Source organism: Lathyrus oleraceus, chromosome 5 (genome assembly GCF_024323335.1).
Source record: "Lathyrus oleraceus cultivar Zhongwan6 chromosome 5, CAAS_Psat_ZW6_1.0, whole genome shotgun sequence".
NCBI classification, from domain to species: domain Eukaryota; kingdom Viridiplantae; phylum Streptophyta; class Magnoliopsida; order Fabales; family Fabaceae; genus Lathyrus; species Lathyrus oleraceus.
The window spans coordinates 105,363,772-105,382,652 of NC_066583.1; the positions used below are offsets into that span (position 1 = coordinate 105,363,772).

At 34.3% G+C, this 18,881-nt stretch overlaps 1 protein-coding gene across 1 annotated transcript; it reads right to left on the reverse strand.

Annotated features, from left to right (window-relative positions):
- Positions 1 to 863: 863 nt before the first annotated feature.
- Positions 864 to 2,694, reverse strand: LOC127079033 (protein MAIN-LIKE 1). Its single transcript, XM_051019448.1, has 5 exons — positions 2,486 to 2,694; positions 1,936 to 2,400; positions 1,538 to 1,629; positions 1,186 to 1,269; positions 864 to 873 (listed from the first exon to the last, which is right to left on the reverse strand). The coding sequence occupies exons 2-5, from the start codon at positions 2,314 to 2,316 to the stop codon at positions 864 to 866; spliced, it is 567 nt and encodes a 188-aa protein (XP_050875405.1). The 5' UTR covers positions 2,317 to 2,400; positions 2,486 to 2,694.
- Positions 2,695 to 18,881: the final 16,187 nt, after the last annotated feature.

The following is an 18,881-nucleotide window of genomic DNA, read 5'->3' on the forward strand; positions in this document are numbered from 1 at the left end:
TTCAAATACTGAAACGGGGAAGAGAGGGAGAAGTAACAAAATAATATTTGGTTGTGATAAAGGTGGGAAACACAAGATTAGTGATAGTGGTACCCAAAGTGCGTCCAAGAAATGTGGATGTCCATTTAAAATCAGGCCGACTCCGGCGAAAGATGGATCTGGTTGGAAGATTGATATAAAATGTGGGTTACATAATCATGGTTTACCTGATAGATTAGAAGGTCATTCGTTTATTGGTAGGTTGACCATAGATGAGAAGCAACATGTCGCTGATTTGGCAAAGAGACATGTAGCACCTAGAAACATTTTGCTTTCCTTACAAGACAAGTTTCCTGAGAATGTCACTCGGATTACGCCAATGGTTCGCAGAGAGTTGGGGTTGGAAATAATAGACAAGGATAGGTCAACTTTGTATGACAAGTTATTTTCTAATCGTCAGCTGTGAGAGAATCTTTGATGATAAAATCATTTGGTTCACAACCACCTGAAAAATGGATGAGTCTACCAGATATGGGTTACTTGATAGCGAATCGTTATAATGTTGTACTTGTCTGTTTAGGCAATCCGTGCATCACTTTCTTTCCGATGACAAGTTCACATTCACCAAATGTCTCTATTTATTGCATTGGTTTTGTTAACCAGAATCATTGGGTTCAGGTACGTATTTATATGTCTAAATATTTTAATTATTTCAGTTAATATTTTATGTTATATGACTTAATCTTTTAATTATTTTACTTTATCAGGTTAACATGAAAGAGGGGTTTCCATTGCCACCGGTCACATTAGATTGGAAGAATTTTCATTCTTATATAGCAACTACTTGGATGCTAGGATTTGTAGGACGTATGCAACATTGGCAATTACTTACACCTGTATTAGCATGATTATGTAATCAAAACATAAATATGTAATCAAAACATGAAATCTATATTATTATGTCTATTATATTCAAAGCTTAATACATATAATCAATGTGAACGAGAAATATGCAAAGCTTCAAATAAATCAGAAAACTGTGGATCTTCCTCTTCAGCATTAACCTGTCTCAGATAGCGACGAATCAATGTAGATACACGAGCCCAATCAGGATCAGATGGCTCGGCGTCATATACAGGAACGGGTACCTCTCTAGGAGCGTCACGATGGGGAGGGACCAACCGTGGATGGGAAACACGATAATACCACTCCAGATAACCGTCTTCTACCTCAGATGGAGTGGTGGCCACGGTAGATGAACCGATCACATCGGCAACACTCTGATGGTAACTGATCCAATCAACATCAATATCCGTCGCCATCATACAATCCAGAGGTGGGGATGGAACATACTGCCTATACCCGAACTGACGTAAGATCAGGCAAGTATGGAACAACTGTTTCACCCCACTTCAAACAGCCCCTGTAAAGACATATCTCATCAAATACACGCCATGCTCTATGATCCTTAAATGGTCGCCAGATGACGTCGATAGGTGTCAGCTCGTCCAAAATAGGTCGTAAATCATCGACCTTCAGGACTCCCTGTCTATACGACCATCTCATCGCTCGGGGAAGACCACAGTTTCCAGCAGGATTCCAATTCTCCCCTCTTTTTCCAACAATTGGAAAATACTCGTGAGTCCAACACTGTTACAAAATAAAAACATAATAAATAAAACAAATTAAGTTACAATATTTTATAAAATGAATCCAACACTTAATTAACAAAATTAAATTATATACCTGTAGGAGAGTAGGATATCCACCGAGCTGTTTGCAACTGTACATGGATGCATCTCCAAGATATCGGTAGAGGGTAACTAGTGCAGGTGCTCCCCAACTATATCCTGAACATCCATCCAAGTCCCTAAACAGGAGGAGGTATCGTGCCTCTACAAGTGTAAAGGTCTTATCAGCAAATATGGTGGAACCCACCAACATCAAGAGATATGCTCTAGTCGCATATGCCCAGCTGGAAGCAGCCCTATGATGTACGAATATATCATATAACCACTCCAACTTGTAATACGACCCCCTGCAGCTCCGAACATGTGACTGTGCCTGACCCTGTGACACTCCTAGGTAGTCAACAGCAAGTTCAACAGCTAGCTCTTCAGTCACATCCTGAGGACTCCAAAAGATACCCCTAATGGGCAAGTGAAGTAGACATGCGACATCATCTAAAGTAATGCTCATTTCACCAAACGGCATGTGAAATGAAGATGTCTCTAGATGCCATCTTTCCACAAATGCAGAGACAAGATTTGTGTCTATCTTGTTCAGACTGGTTCTCTGCAGTGAAGCTAAACCGGATCTAGATAACCAACTCTCCATCTGTGGTGGAAGAGCCAATGGAACCCTAGAAGTCAACTTCAGTCCATGTCCGGCAACCTTCAACTCTTTCTTTGGTCCTCTTTCCTAAAAACAATTAAAACACATATTAGAAAACAAATTATAAAATATTCAACTATTATTCATTTTCAAATATAGTCCGTTTACTTACCTCACCGAACCATATATGTCGAGCAACATGATGCTCGTACTTCACCAAAAGAGACGTATCGTACGACCCTCCTGGATATCCAGTCGGCTCAGCTGCAGCTGCAGATGAAGATGCACCCCGGTCTAACGTGCGGACTGGAATCCGGCCATCTGCACCTCTTCTTCGAACCACTGCAAAAATAATGTTAAAAAAAATAATTAAAATTAAAAAAAAAAATTACGTACCGGAACACTTCAAAGAAGAGTTCCGGTTAGTAAAACACACAAAAAGCCTTCCGGAACACTTTCTTAAAGAGTTCTGGTATACATCATCCAAACCGGAAGTCTTTAAGAAAGTGTTCCGGTATACAAGTATACAAACCGGAAGACTTTCTAAAAGACTTCCGGTTCAGTGTCCCTTAAAGACAACAAACCGGAACTCTTTAGAGAAGTGTTTCGGTATACAATTATCCAAACCGGAAGACTTACTCTTAAGTGTTCCGGTATACAATGCAAAAACGCCAAATATTTTTCTTCTCCGGAAGTCTTCAACGAAAATGGTAAAAAAAATTTGAAAGGGAAAATATACCCTATTTATATGAGGGTATTTTGGTCAAAAAAATTTAAATGTAGGGGTATGGGTACAATTGTAGGGGTATAGGGTAAAATTTTCTCAAATTAAAGGTAGATGTGTCAGTATCTCTTGGTTAAAACAAATACTAGAAGAAACTGAAATATCTGAAAAGACCTCTCATGACGAACTCATTATATACACAAGAATTTATAATATATTGTGCATCTCCCTAACCTTATTCCCTGATAAATCGTCAAAAGATGTACATAGTATGTGGATACCATTTGTTCAGGATTTGCGTCAATGTGGTGAATATAGTTGGGGATCAGCTGTGTTAGCATTTCTATATAGGGAAATGTGTAAAGCAGTTCACGTTGATGTTGATGGTATGTGGGGGTGTGTTATTCTGCTACAAACATGGGGATTTATACGATTCCCATTTATAGCACCAATTAGTTCTGCCGTTCCAAGTCACTCATACGCATCAATGTAAGTCTTAATATTTTCATGTAAATCTATTATTTTACATTTCTGTTTTCTGTGTTATATAATATGTTAATTTGTCAATGTAATATTGCTCTATTTTTTAGATGGGCTTCGACCAACAAGGAAAAAAATTGCTCTAAAAATTCTCGTCATTACCTTGACGGTTACTGTGTCATGTTCGATCACATGTCGTCAACCAACGTAATTTTGGTTTCTCTACTTTTTTTATTGCATCTCACTCAGACAATAAATGGTAAACTTACATATTTTTTAATACAATAACAGTTTATATGGAGGTCATATCTTAGATACCCCCCTTGGAGAATGATGATCATTTGATTTGGAGCGCAACAACACCAATCTTGTGCTTTTGGATCGTTGAAATGCATTAATCGGATAGGGTAAAATTGCAATTTGGGTATTATCAAGACATACCCAATCCTCCTAAATGCCTCCAAGAACAACATACCATGACTATGCAAGAGTCATGGAATTATAGCTACACAACATTGAATAGAAATGAACAACAACTTTGGAAAAACAGACACCAACTGTGTTTGACTGGGGTAACGTTTTAGGGAGAAATGAAGTCAACCGAAGAATATATTAATTGGCTACGACATCTTCCATTATGATACGCTTCAATTGAACAACTACTTATTGACCCCCGTCAGCACTGTTACACATCATATATGTCGACTACACCACGACCACAATTAACAAACCCCCAAACAAGAATCCCTCTCAACCAATATTATACACAAACTTTGACTTCCACCCAATATGAACCACAAACTCAATATACACAACCCTACCAACAACAAACATAAAACACCCAATACCATCAACCAAACTACCAAACCCAAACACAACACACCTCATACCAACAACCAAACTACCACACACTAACACAACAAACACCAACTAATTACCCATACCAAACACCACAAAACCCTATAAACTACATTTCTCAAACCCAACAACAACCATACATATGCCCCCCACATAACTACACACTCATCCCACCACCTAACTTTGATTGTTCAACTACACATCAACAATCAACAACCATCGATGTGAGCGACTATTACATCGCAACCATAGAACCTTCAAACCCAAACTCTGCCTCATTCACACAAATATTAAATAACTTTTCTCCTAATATGGATTTTGAGAATTTTAAGGCATTCAGAATTTTTCGTGAGCAACCACCCATTTTTCAAACCATTGTTCATCCGTCCACAACTACAACCCCTCTTATACCTACCTCAACACAACCATTAGGTCATGGTCACTAGGTTCGAGTTCATGCAAGATGTGGAACTGGTAGTCATTTCGTCGATGAAGATCTCAATCAACGTCGAAATTAATTTCTTTTTAATCTCTTGTTATTTGTAATTATAGTTGAATTATATTAAGAAAGTAAACATTGTATGTATCATTTTTAATTAATATTATATGAAATCATAAGTTTTTTTATTTAATTTTTAAAGTTTACTAAAAATAATATGTAACCATTTATTATTAATTTTTTTTAATACAATTTATAATTATATGAGATAAAAATTTATTAATTAAATGAAATAACAATTTATTATTGAATTTTATTTTTAATATTAATTTTTAATTAATATTACATATTTATTACAAATATTATATAAAAATTTATATAATTTATTAATATTAAATAATTATTAATAAATATATTTTTAACAATATGTAACCATTTATTATTAAATTTATTTTTAAAACAATTTATTAATTATATGAAATGACAATTTATTAATTAAATGAAATAAAAATTTACTATTTAATTTTATTTTAAATATTAATTTTAATTAGTATTAAATATTTATTACAAATATTAAATAAAAAGGTATACAATTCATTAATATTAAATAATTATAAAAAATATTATATAAAAAAGTATTTAATTTATTAAAAAAATTAATTTAATTTACATTAAATATAAGATTTTAATTAATATTTAATATTAATTAATTCTTTTAATGATTTTGAATTAATTCAGAAATTAAAAAACAAAAAAAAAACATACTCCATCCCAGATGGCGCACCCCAGCTACATCTTTGGGAGCGTCCGCCATCTAGGATGAAGGGACCTTTAAAATATTATAAAATTCTCACTAAAGGACGACAAAGGTGGTATTATGAGATTTTTTTTGGACTAGTGGCATAATGGGAATTTGATTTCAGCAAAGTGGCATGCATGTCAAAATTCCGAGTGAGGAAGGTTCTCTCGTGTGAGGGAGATAGAAGAGGGTATTTATTTTTATTTTTTATTACTCTCCCTGAAAAGAATTTTATTAGCTGTATATGTGGGGTTTCTCAATCATGAGAGAGACGTTGAGGCTCCTTTTGAGACGGGGTACACGCGTCAGCCTTTGATTGGAGAAATAAGGTCTTTTTTTTATTTTTATTTTTTTATTTTATTAGTTAAACAAATAAAATAAAAATACTATTCTATGATTAGTCGACAAGGAAAGTGAGGATAATGCATTTGAACATTTGATTAAATTTGAATCGGCGATCCAAATTTACGGTCCAGATTAAATCAAAGAAGCACACTTAAATTTAAAATGCCTATAATGCCCCTTATAGATGATTTAATTGATTTAAAACAAATTAAATCAATTAAATCAAATAAAAATCACAACTTCTAAAATGGATATGATAAAAATAAAATAAGAATATGAAAAATTCTTTTTAATTATCTCGATTAATTTGACAAAGGAATAAAAATAAACTGACTAAAAATGAATGAAAGTCGGGCGCAAATATGCTCGAAAAATTAAATTGAATGCACTAAAATGATCAGCATGAAATAAATCTCTTAGAAACATACAGGTTCTTTATCAAATTTTGAAATAAATTTTGACCGGTTTAAATAGGCACATGCTGATCAAAATCCGGCTAAAAAAGTTGCTGAAAAATAAAAACGAGCATACCAGATTAAACCATGCAAACCGTAGATTAATAATACTGACGCCTGCAACCTCGATTTCGAAACTTTTTACTTGTTGGTTTTACCTGTATTTAAGAAATGATTCAATCGTTTTGTCTGTATGTCCGAAAATTTATTATGGCTGACATTTTAGGCATTATTCATGATGAAAGACATGTTATACTATACAGCTGATGCAAGCTGAAAATAAAGTTGAATGTATGAAAGTTTTAAAAATGCCCACATAAAATTTGGGTATGACAGATGCCCTATTTAATTAACTTGAACTAGAAGGTATAAATGACAATGGTCTTCGTACATTAATGATGGAAGATGATTAAATATGAAGAGACTCGAAGTTTGTCCTTTGAGATGCAAGGATGAAGTACATAAAGAAAATACAGTGAGAAATATAATGAGAAATATTATCATAAGGTAAATGAAACAATCAAAACTCTCCGAGCATCATCAAAACAGTATCTTGGATGATATAATCGAGATATTCCAATAATGGAATGATACCTCAACCATATCTAAGATTTTCTGAATATTAGCAGAGTAGTGCTTTGAAATGAACATACGAGATTCCCTAAGGATCAAGAAGCAATACCTTACGTGATATAATTGAGATATTCCAACAATAGAATGATACCTCAATCGTATTGAAGATTCTCGAGGATACTAGAGCGGTTAAATAAGAGCTTTTGAGACTCCTTAAGGATCAATGAAGCAGTACCTTATATGATATAATCGAGATATTCCAACAATGGAATGATACATGAATCATATCTAAGACTCTTCGAGGATACTTATAGCGGTATCTTAAGCAACAAATGAGATTCTCCGAATCGACGAAGCAGTATCTTATGTGATATAGTCCAGATATTCCAACAAGGGAATGATACCTCAATAGTATCTAAGACTCTTCGGAGATAATATAGTAGTATCTTCAGCAATAAATGAGATTCTTCAGATAAATGAAGCAGTATCTCAAACACATAAATGAGATTCTTCAGATAAATGAAGCAGTATCTTAAACAAATAAATGGGATTCTCTGAATCAACGAAGCAATATCTTATATGATGTAATCAAGATATTCCAACAAGGGGAATGTTACCTCAATTGCATATAAGACTCTTCGAAGATACTTAGAGCAGTATCTCAAGCACCAAATGAGATTCTTTAGATAAATGAAGCAGTATCTCAGACAGATAAATGAGATTCTTCGAATCAACGAAGCAACATCTTATATGATATAATCAAGATATTCCAAACAAGGGGAATGATACCTCAATCGTATCTAAGACTCTTCGAAGATACTTAGAGAAATATCTCAAGCAACAAATGAGATTATTCAAATAAATGAAGCAGTATCTCAGACAAATAAATGAGATTCTTTAGATACATGAAACAGTATCTCGAACAGATAAATGAGATTCTTCAGATAAATGAAGCAGTGTATTGTTGAAAAGTATATTTCCGGCAAATATTTTTATATCGTATCCATAGAGATTGGGTGATATTACCGCCGTTCTATAATCTCAATTGTTGTAAGTTTGAAAAGTAACCAAGTTATTTTTGAGTGAATTGTTATCTCTTAATTAAAATGACACTAAGACAATGAAATTAGTTTTAAATCAAATATAAAAGGCTTGCCAAGATTGGAGTTCACTATCCCAATTTCTTATGTTTCCCTAGTGACAACTATATGGACTCAAAATTATTGATAATATTCAAGTATCCTCTCAATAACATTTATTTCTAAATGAGATTGTGATAATCACTATATTAATCTTTAGACGATTTCTCCATCTAACTATTAATATAACAATCTTTAATGTTTGATACAAAAGAAAAGTAGTGTGTAAATCTATTTCTATAATTTATTCACTACTTGAAAACATACTTTAAGTCAAGATTTGAACAACCTTTCTCAACAATAACTCAAATCTTGATATTTAAAATAGGGTGAAAGTATCAAACCATACATCAATAATCAATTGTCACATACAAGAGTTAATAGGAATACATAATCAATAAGGGATAGCTACTACCTCCAATCTTGCCAAAGTGGGGTTTATCTCCTCATCACCATGTTTGACAACAATAAAAATGGAATGAAGTCAAAATGGCCTCTAGATTGCTTTTACAAAACTTGTCATAATCCCCCTTTTTCTCCCAATGTGTAGTTAAAAGTTCATGTTTCTCTAATGATCTTCTTTTGGTCTAATACAGAAAAGTGGTCTCAAAAGGTTCTAAAAATGTCACACTTAAGTTGGACTCAAAATATAACAAGTGGCCCAAACTAATTAAAAGGCTTGCTGACTTCGCAGGGTTCGCGGCGTCAACATGGGTCGCGGCGCGAACTGAAAGAAATGCAGCTTCTTTGCCTTGCAAGCTTCCTCAACACTTTTTCTTCCAAACTTTATTCTTCAAGTGTGCTTCCAAAATGCCCATCAAGCTCCTTCCAAATTTTGCTCATGCAATCCAATGCTCTCTTAACCATAATTTCTACAAAACTAACAAATAAGTGAAATATCTACTCAAAACATAATTAAAATAAACTTAATTGCATATTTACTAAATTGTGAGAATAAAAGTGTGTAAATTCGATAAGAAAATGGTAAAAAGGACCAATAATAATATATGAAAAGTAGTGATAATTGGTCCCTAACATGTCTCAAACAGATAAATGAGATTCTCTGAATCGACGAAGCAACATCTTATATGATATAATCAAGATATTCCAACAAGGGAATGACACCTCAATCATATCTAAGACTTTTCGAGGATACTAAAGCAGTATCTCTAAGAACAACTGAGATTCTCTAAATCAATGAAGCGGTATCTTATATGATATAATCGAGATATTCCAACAAGGGAATGATACCTTCATTGTATCTAAGATTCTCCAAGGATACTAGAGCAGTATATCTAAGAACAAATGAGATTCTTCGGATTAATGAAGTAGTATCTCAAACGTTCGCCTGTTGGGGGAAATAGTTCAGAAAAGACTCCTTTTGGAGTAGATTTACTGGCAAAGCTCTACAAGGAAAATCTCATAAGATACTTTTTAGGGTACCATCTACTTAGGGAGAAACAAAGCAAAGATGCTGGGGAATATCATTATTAACCATAAAGTTGAAGAATGACTTGCTGGGAAATGATTCCATGAGCACAAGCGGGGTAAGAACTCTACTGCTTTGAATGAGGATTATCTTGGATACTTTTGATTGACCATGGATCCTGATATTTTGGTAAGATTTTTGTATGATGCTCCATTTTGGGTGGAAATACCATGCCTGTAATGATGCATGAGATGTATGCAGGGATGCAATTGCTGTGGATATTTAGATGTGCATGTAGGTGTGCAAACGATTTTTTTATTGTGTACAAGAATATGCCTAAGTATGCGGGTGATTGATATGATTGTGTTTTTGAAACTTCCTATCTCAGCGGGGAAGTCATGCATGTATGCAATGCGTGAGGGAATGCAAGCAGGTAAATGGATTTTTGTAGGGTTTTATTCTTGATTGCCAATGAGACATAAAATTTAATTAGAGAAAGAAGATCTTTTTTTTATTTTTTAATTATTAATTAAACAAATAAAATAAAAATACTACTCTATGATTAGTCGACAAGGGAAAGTGAGGATAATGCATGTGAACCTTTGATTAAATTTGAATCGATGGTCCAGATTAAATAAAACATGCACACTTAAATTTAAAATGCCTACAATGCCCCTTCTAGATGATTTAATTGATTTAAAACAAATTAAGTCAATTAAATCAAATAAAATTCATAACTTCTAAAATGGATATTATAAAAATAAAATAAGAATATGAAATATTCTATTTAATTATTCCGATTAATTTGACAAACGAATAAAGTAAAGCGACTAAAAATCAATGAAAGTCGGGTGCAAATATGCTCGAAAAATTAAATTGAATGCACTAAAATGGTCGGCGCGAATAAACCTCTCAAAAATATACAGGTTTTGATCAGATTTTGAAATAAATTTTGACTGGTTAAACAGACACATGCTAATCAAAATGCGACTAAAAAAGTCGCCAAAAAATAAAAACGAGCAAACCAGATTAAACCATGTGAATCATAGTTTAATAATACCGACGTTTGCAAGCTCAATTTCGAAACTTTTTACCCGCTGATTTTACTTGTATTTGAGAAATGATTCAATCGATTTGTCTGTATGTCGGAAAATTTATTCTGGATGATATTTTAGGTATTATTCATGATAAAAGACATGTTATGCTATATAGCTGATGCAAGCTAAAAATAAAGTCGAATGTATGAAAGTTTTAAAAATTCCCAGATAAAATTGGGGTATGACAATGCTCAAGGTTGAAACTTGTTGGATAAGTGTGCTTGTGTTCAGACTTGGTTTTCCCCTCCACTCAATCTGTTTTCATTCTATCATCAAAAGGGATGGACCAAGAGGCTTGAATCAGAGCTGCTATGGTTTTTGCTTTTTGCCATTTTGGGAAAAAGTGGCATTTGACCTTGGTTTCAACTTGGCTTCATGTGATCTCGATCCTCTCCATTTTGGCTTGAAAATATGTCTTGGTATGTTTAACAACATGTTTGGAACCAAATGGGATCAGAACAAACAAGTTTAGTAGCCTAACACATGATTATGCAAATTCTGGCTGAGGCATGTCTGGTTTGTGCATCATGGTAAGTCAGCAACTTTGAACCAAGGCCAAATGAAATTGGCTAGTGAATTTTGTATGAAATTTGTGCAAAATGTTCCTTGCCATGTCCTTGATTATATTTAAAAATAATAAGTTCAAAAGGAGTTATGGTTTGGAAATGGCAATACGGTAAAGTGGTGGTCTTGGTCATGTTTTAGGGCATGGTAGGCATGTTTGATCAGCTTGGTCAATGCAAAAATTGAGGTTCTTGCTCAATGAATTAGGTCTTGGACCTTGAAACAAAGCTGGAGAGGGACTCAATTAGGACAGTTTTTTCTTGAAGTGGAACTTAAAAATCTTGTAAGATGAGAAAGTTATGGACTTTGGAACTTGCCATAGGCCATTCTTGCCAAAATGTGACCAACCAACATGACCTAAAAATGTGATTTTGATATTTCTTGATTTTTATGGTTCAATGATGGATGTTTTAAGCTCATATGATCATATCATGATATAATGAGGCTTGCAGCTTTGTAGAGTGATGTTAGGTCAAGTTCATGGGTGAATCAAATGCCTTGAAAGTTCAAAAACCACGACCAAACCAAGTACTTGTAACATGAATTGAATGAGTGTTTGAATGGTGAATTTTGGTTGTAATTGACATTAATTTATCTTTAATGAGTGGTGGCATGATAGGGTGATCAAAATGAAGTGAAGTCAATGATCAAAGGATACCCAAATTAGGGTTTCTTGAACCACAAGTTTCATCAAGAACCATGGTCAGGGAAATTAGGTTTGGTGATGCAAGGGATATATTGAGATGTTTCAAAGGTTTGGGGCATGAACAAACTTTTGATTTTAGGGGTTTTAAATGACATGGTCAAGATCCATGGTGAACCATGACTTGTACAAGTCAATGAAGGTCAAGAGCTAGGGTTAAGGTCCTTGGGAGACCAGATGAATCTTGATGGATCTTCAAAAGGGACTCACCATCCAGTTAGAATTTGGAGAGTGAGTGATATGACTTGAATGATCCTCCAAACTTTGTTGGATGGTTGAGTATAAAGATTAGGGTTAAGATAACTTAGGCACACCTCAACATGGTCAAAGGGGCTTGAGGCTTCACATATGAATCACATGCCTTGAGTTTGTCGATTATTGAGGGTCATTAAGTACAAATGCATATGAGATGACATGCATTAGGTGTATTCTCATGGATTAGAGCTCAAGAAGGTGATGTGAGGGTGTAAGACCCTAATTTTGACCCTAAGATCCCTCATGATATATCATCATATGCATTGGCTTTGGGATCACACCTTGACATCTTCCTCACCCCTCATTCATTAGGTTTGCATTGGGAGAGATCACCAAGCACATTTGATTGTATCATACTTTGTTTTTCTTTGTTTACTAACCAAAATACCAAAAATATGTCTATGTATAGCTTTGTTTCTTTTGTGGGTAGTGTGTGCATCCACCAAGGCCTCATCAAGAACATATTTAGGGTTTGATACCCTCAATGCAAGGAGATTAATAAATATATGGTTCACATTGTTTCTATACATCATATATGGATCCCCATGATCTTCATTTATCATTTTGATCAAGAAATCATCAAGAGTTTGAAGCTTGTTTGCTTTGGAAACCCTAATTCATTTGGGTATCTTGTGTGACTACCTCAGTAAGTTTCTTCAACAATTGGTCAAAGATATCAAGGGATACTTCATCATACATCATATTATACATATATGATCCTCCATGATTCCAAGATATCAAGATAGCTTCAAGTTTGCAAGATGATTCATGGTGGTTAACTGGGGTTCCCTAGACCCTATATCCTACATTTTTTTCATATGAAAATGATTCCAAGAGAAATATTACTCCTTATGACATTCCAAACAACTTTCATGTTGAGGTCAAGAGCTAGTTTTTCTTGGAAAGTCATTTTTTAAGGTGAAAGACTATAGGTTATTTTGTTTGAACCCTAGTTAGGAGATCAAATTCCAAAGACCATAACTTGCTCAATTTTTATGATATTAAGGCCATTCAACTTTCATGATCAATTTCAATATGTCCTCTCCAACTTTTATTCTTTGAAAAACTTCAAATTCAACTTGCAAGGGCATGTTACAAGAGGAAACATTATAGGTCATTTTGGGCCATTACCATTGAACAAGAGATTTTCCTCAACTTCTAAAATGCATAAATCCTTCATGACAAATCCAAATGAGGTCATATTTGTAACCAAATTGAATAAGTTTGAAATAGCTATAACTTTGATGAAGAAACAATTTCCATTTTAAGCTCATAGAAAAAGTTATTCAAGGTGGAAGAAGTGAACATTTGACTTGGTACTTAGAAAATTTTCATTTATGTTTGATTTTCCAAACTTCCACCTCTAAATTCATAATGATCCAAGCTTCAAATGGAAAAGTGTTCAACATGAAAGTTGTTCCCCTTGATCTCTCCTTTCCAAAAATTCCAAGATCGCCTCATTTGGACTAAGATTGTGGTACTTGCACATGAGTTATTCACAAGGTTCCATTTGGTAAAATTTATGGTCAAAATTCATTTCCTTTATGCATGGCTATGTGACACCATTTCAGGTTGGACAACACAAAATATTGGATCATTTGGCATCATTTGATGGGCCTATTAGACGCCCATGCATCCATGCAACTAAGAATTTCTATTTTTGACATTTTGATGGAAGTGTGTAGAAAGCAAGTACATAGCCTATAAATACAACCCCTTTTGCTCAGAATTGGGGACACCTTGCCCAAGCTTTGATCCGACAACCATAACCCTCACCATTAGAGGATAAACTTGAAGGTTTTCAATTGAAAATCGAGTTTCAATTTCACTTCAGTTTTGAAGTTGAAACTCCAAGAATCCAAGCCCTTACTTGATTCAATTCACCCCCTGCAAGCATTTGAAGTCAAGCCAAGGCCAAGTGGAAGCAAGATCAAGCAAGTTTCAAGCTCCCTCGAAGGTGATTTTTCAGAAACTTCATCTTTTCGATTCTCTCTCAATTCTTCACCATTCTCTTTGATTTTTGGTTGGCTGAAGTCCTACCAATGTCGGCAACAAGATTGAGTTGCTTTGAGGTCAAATTGAAGTAACTCAGTTTATGATCCTCAAAATTCAAATCCCTGTATCTTTTAATATACTTGGAATTGGAGAAAATTGAGGTCAAATTTGAGCTCCTGATCATTTTTACTTTAAATCCATGTCATTGTTTTCATTTTGGTGGTGGTTGATGGTGGACCAGTCTGGTGAGGTCCACCAGAGAAGAAGACCGGAGCCCTAGCTTCGGTGGTGTGTTGGCACGCCTCTTGACCATCAGATCATGTTCACACATTTTAATTTGAGCCATTCTTTTTTATTACCACGTGTGTGATGCTTTGATTGAGGTGCATCGTGGATAGCGCGCGTCGCTATCATATCTGCCACCTCAACTAATAAGGGAGATATGATGGCCCTCATTTTTTCCAATTTCTTTTTATTTTCTGAATTTTCATTTAATTGCTTTATTTTGTTTAATTCATAGAAATTTCATTTTTAATCCAAAAAATATGGGACTTTCACAAAAAATCTTTAAATATTTTTCTCTTCCATATTCTGAATTAAAATTATTTTTTGGATTAATTTTGATATTTTTCATGAATTAAATGTTTTTGTACATATTTTTAATTGTTTAAAAATACATCTGACCTTTTAAAAATAGTATAAAAAATTGTCTATGGTCCTTTGACCTTGTTTGACCTAGGATAAACCCCTTGGCCATTTATTTGGTGTTTTGAAGGGATTTTAGGCTCTGTCCAAATTAAAATGTATTTTAGTTCATTTTTAATGTGATTTTTAATTGATTAAATGTTTAAAAATGTTAAGTCATTTTTATGGTCTTGTGATGTTTGATTTTCTGTTTGGGCCTTGGTCAAAGTTAATTTGACTTTTGTTGGATCAAAACTATTGGATTTAGGGGATTGCTGAAATGTACATTTCATTTCCCAAAATGAATGGATGGTTTTGATTTGATAAAATTCCTCCCATGACCAATTTGTGATTCTATCTTCCCCTCCCTCTTCATCTTCATCCCTATTCTTCCCCCATTCTCTCATTTGACCAATAAAATCTCTAATGTCTAAAGGCTAATTGGTTCATCAATGACCTTGTGTCATATGAACCAATACAAGTGTGACTGAGACAGGTCTCTCCTTTTTTATCTTTTTCTTTTAGTGTGTGGTATGTTTTAGGAGTTTGGTTCTTCATACCAAATCTCTAACATGCATTAACACCTAAATTTTTATTGCCCAGCCTCAGATAGTTGTGACGTCTACATAAGTCCAATTACGATTGCTTAACATAGAGCTAAGTTTGACCCTTAAGGCATATCATTTTAGTAAGTGAGATTGTAAGTCTCCCATTCTTCATGGCATTGTGTGAAGACTTGACCTTTTTTACTTTCATGGGAGCTAGTGGCATACTTGTTGAATTATCCAAGTTGGAGCCCTTCTCATGGAAGATGTCTTGGTTTAAGGATTCATACTTGTGAATGAATGGTTGAGTGTTCTCCAAAGAATGACTTAATCAAATAAAAAACATTACTAACACCACTAACACTTGACTAACTTTTGACTAACATTTGACCAACTTATGTTAATATTACTTTACTTTTAAGTCATTTACTTTATGTTATTTAAATTTCAGTCATTTATCATTCATTGCCATTTACATTTCATTTAACTTGTTTATGTTTGTGTCATTTCACTTTGCTCATTTGAGCCATATCTTGTGATTGTATATATTGTTTGTGTATTTTGGTTTTGTTTATGGTCTTAGGACCTTAAAATACTTAATAACAACAAAGACACTAAAAAAAATCGGGTGGATTGTTGATCTTAATATGAACTTTTGTACTTAGAATTAGGCAACATTCCCAGTGCAAAAAGGACTTGGCCAATGCCTGCATTTTGAGACTGAGCTATCTTCAACTGAGTCTTCATCTGATACAAGCCTTGGGAATTGTTTGAATTCATCTGCTACTCTGTCTGCGTACTTAATTGTTATTTTGATCTTGTGTTTGATGCTTTGCTCTGAGTTGATCAAGGAATATTTCATCAGATACATGGGAAGACAAAGAAGACTGCTAGCTTTTGAATTGCTTGCTTGGATGTGGCTATCTTTACTTGATGCTTTGATCTTCATGGTGTCTGGATATTACTTATTGCTTGTTGCGTATTGCTTGGTCAAAGTACAAAGGAAAATGGGTTTCTATATGACATTCTTGTCTGTTGGATTGCATCCCATTGGTCAGATCTTTTCAACTCTTAACTCTTAATTTGTGCTTAGGATAACCTCTTCATCTCCTCTCACTTATTAAATTTCAAAATCTCTCCCCCCTTTTCAAAAACTTCTTTGCTTATGATTTCAAACTTAGACTTTTAGAAACTTTGGCCTTATTCCATTGAATTTTCAAACTCTTTCTTAAATCAAATTTGTAAATAAACTTAATCATATTAACTTAAAATTTCAAAAGACAAAAAGAACTAACAACTCTATTAAAACTTTTTGCCCTTTGTGCCTTTTCTTATTAAAATTTTGTTAAAAGCAATTCACCAACTTCTTTTGAAATTTTTATCACGAACTACGAGGTTTTGATCCCTCATTTTTATGTTGGTACGTAGGCACAAGCCCGAAGGTCTTGTCAAACACAAAAATATAATCAATGAATTCTTTTCTCATCCCTACACTATATTTTTCTCAAACATCTTTTATACCAAACACATATGCATACATAAAAAAGGGCTCCCTAGGAGTACCTAGGACACTTTGGGTGCTAACACCTTCCCTATGTGTAAACCAACCCCCTTACCTGTAATCTCTGGAATTTTATTAGTTTTGATTTGAAAACTTCTTATCTTTAGGTTTTTTTTCGTACTTTTCCCTTTTTCTTTGGAAACAATAAAAGCATGATGACGACTCCGGTTTTATTGACGTTAAGCTTATTCATAGCTTGATGGTCATGAATTTACCGCTACAGAGGATAGGGTAAATTTGAAGGTATGACATAATGCAATGAGGAAGTCAGAGCTTCGTAGTTTAGAGGACTAAGACTGAAAGGAAGATAGATCGGGGGTGGTGTTTAAACTGGAAAGGCTAGAAATTGACTGAAGCGGTGTTTAAACCAAAGGAAAAATATTGTGGTGTTTAAACCAAGAAAGAAATGGGGGTTAACCAAAAATATGTGTCCCAAAAAGAAAGGGGATTAACCATAAAGGTGTGTCCCAAAGTTGTGGTGAAGGTATATAACCAATGAAGGTGTCAAACTGAATTATTGTGTCATAACCAAGAAAGGGGGTTAATCATAAAGGTGTGTCCTCAAAGAAAGAAGGGGGTTAACCATAAAGGTGTGTCCTAAGAAGAAGGGGGTTAACCATTAAGGTGTGTCTCAAGAAAAAGGGGATTAATCATAAAGGTGTATCCTAACAAGGAAGGGGGTTAACCATAAAGTTGTGTCCCAAAAGGAAATTGCAAAGGTATTTAAACCAAAAGGAGTGGAAAAGAGGAGCCACATGTCTGCAGACTTGACAATGAATTGAGTGAAATCGCACTAAAGTATATGAATAGAAGTGAATACTCTGAGCAACTGGGTCATTCGTCCCGTGCCCAAAATATTAAGAATGAGGATAGGAATTCTCCCTTTCACCCCTTCTCTATTGTTTAAGGCTCATGGCATGAAATCCTTGTCAATGTCTAACAAGTTATTAAAGCAGGTTCTCAGAAATGCTATATGGGGATGAGAAAGATGGTTGATGCCTTTAATGGTGCTTGAAGTATTGTACTTGTTGAGAAGCTTGAGATGCAAAGTAGCAGAGACAAGTCCCATCAAGTGACCAAGAGACGTATAGTCACTTGACAAAGACAAAAGGAATATGTGCAAAGTCAAAGGATCTAGTTAATCAAATGGGATTCGATCAAGATAAATCAAAGTGGAATGAGATTAATAGAACACACAATGCATTATCATACAAAGACTAGCCTATGGTCTCATTGTTAGGTGGCCCAAGAGAAAGTCATGTGTGTGTAAGAGTGTACTAAGCCTAGGTGTCATTGTTAGGTAGCCCAAGAGAAAGCCATGTGTGTGCAAGTGTTATAACCTAACAAATGAATGTGATAAGCAGAGGCATAAGGTAAGTAAACCTTGAATAAGATGATAAGGCCATAAGCTCAACAATTTAACAGTAGGTCAAAATGGTTGATGCTTGGTCAGGCTATATATAAAATATAGCCTGTCGGGTACTTGACTGCAAGTGCACAGTCCAGTCGCTTTAGTTTTAAAAGATATCGATCCCACAGGGACCTATGGTCGAACTAGTGTTACTAACGTCACTATGTTTAGCTAAGGGAATTGATTAGTAGAAGTTTGGGGGTAAAATAGTAAATCTAAGGGGAATTTAGTTTTTAGGAAATAATTAATGGAAGGAATCAATATGCAGTGCATTAATTGTCAGGGATTCGATAAGTCACTAGTAAATACTTTAAATGTCAAATGTCTCTCAGTAGAAAATATTTATTTAAAAAGCTTTATCTCACACTCTCGTGGTTGTTAATTCGGCCTATAGCTTTAAGTAAGAATGTACGCTCTCGCTGTCCCATTTGAAGTTAAAATTACTTTTTGAAAATAAATAAGTTCTAATTGCCTTTAAAGTGCTCTCGCTATTTTTAAACTCAATGCCTAAC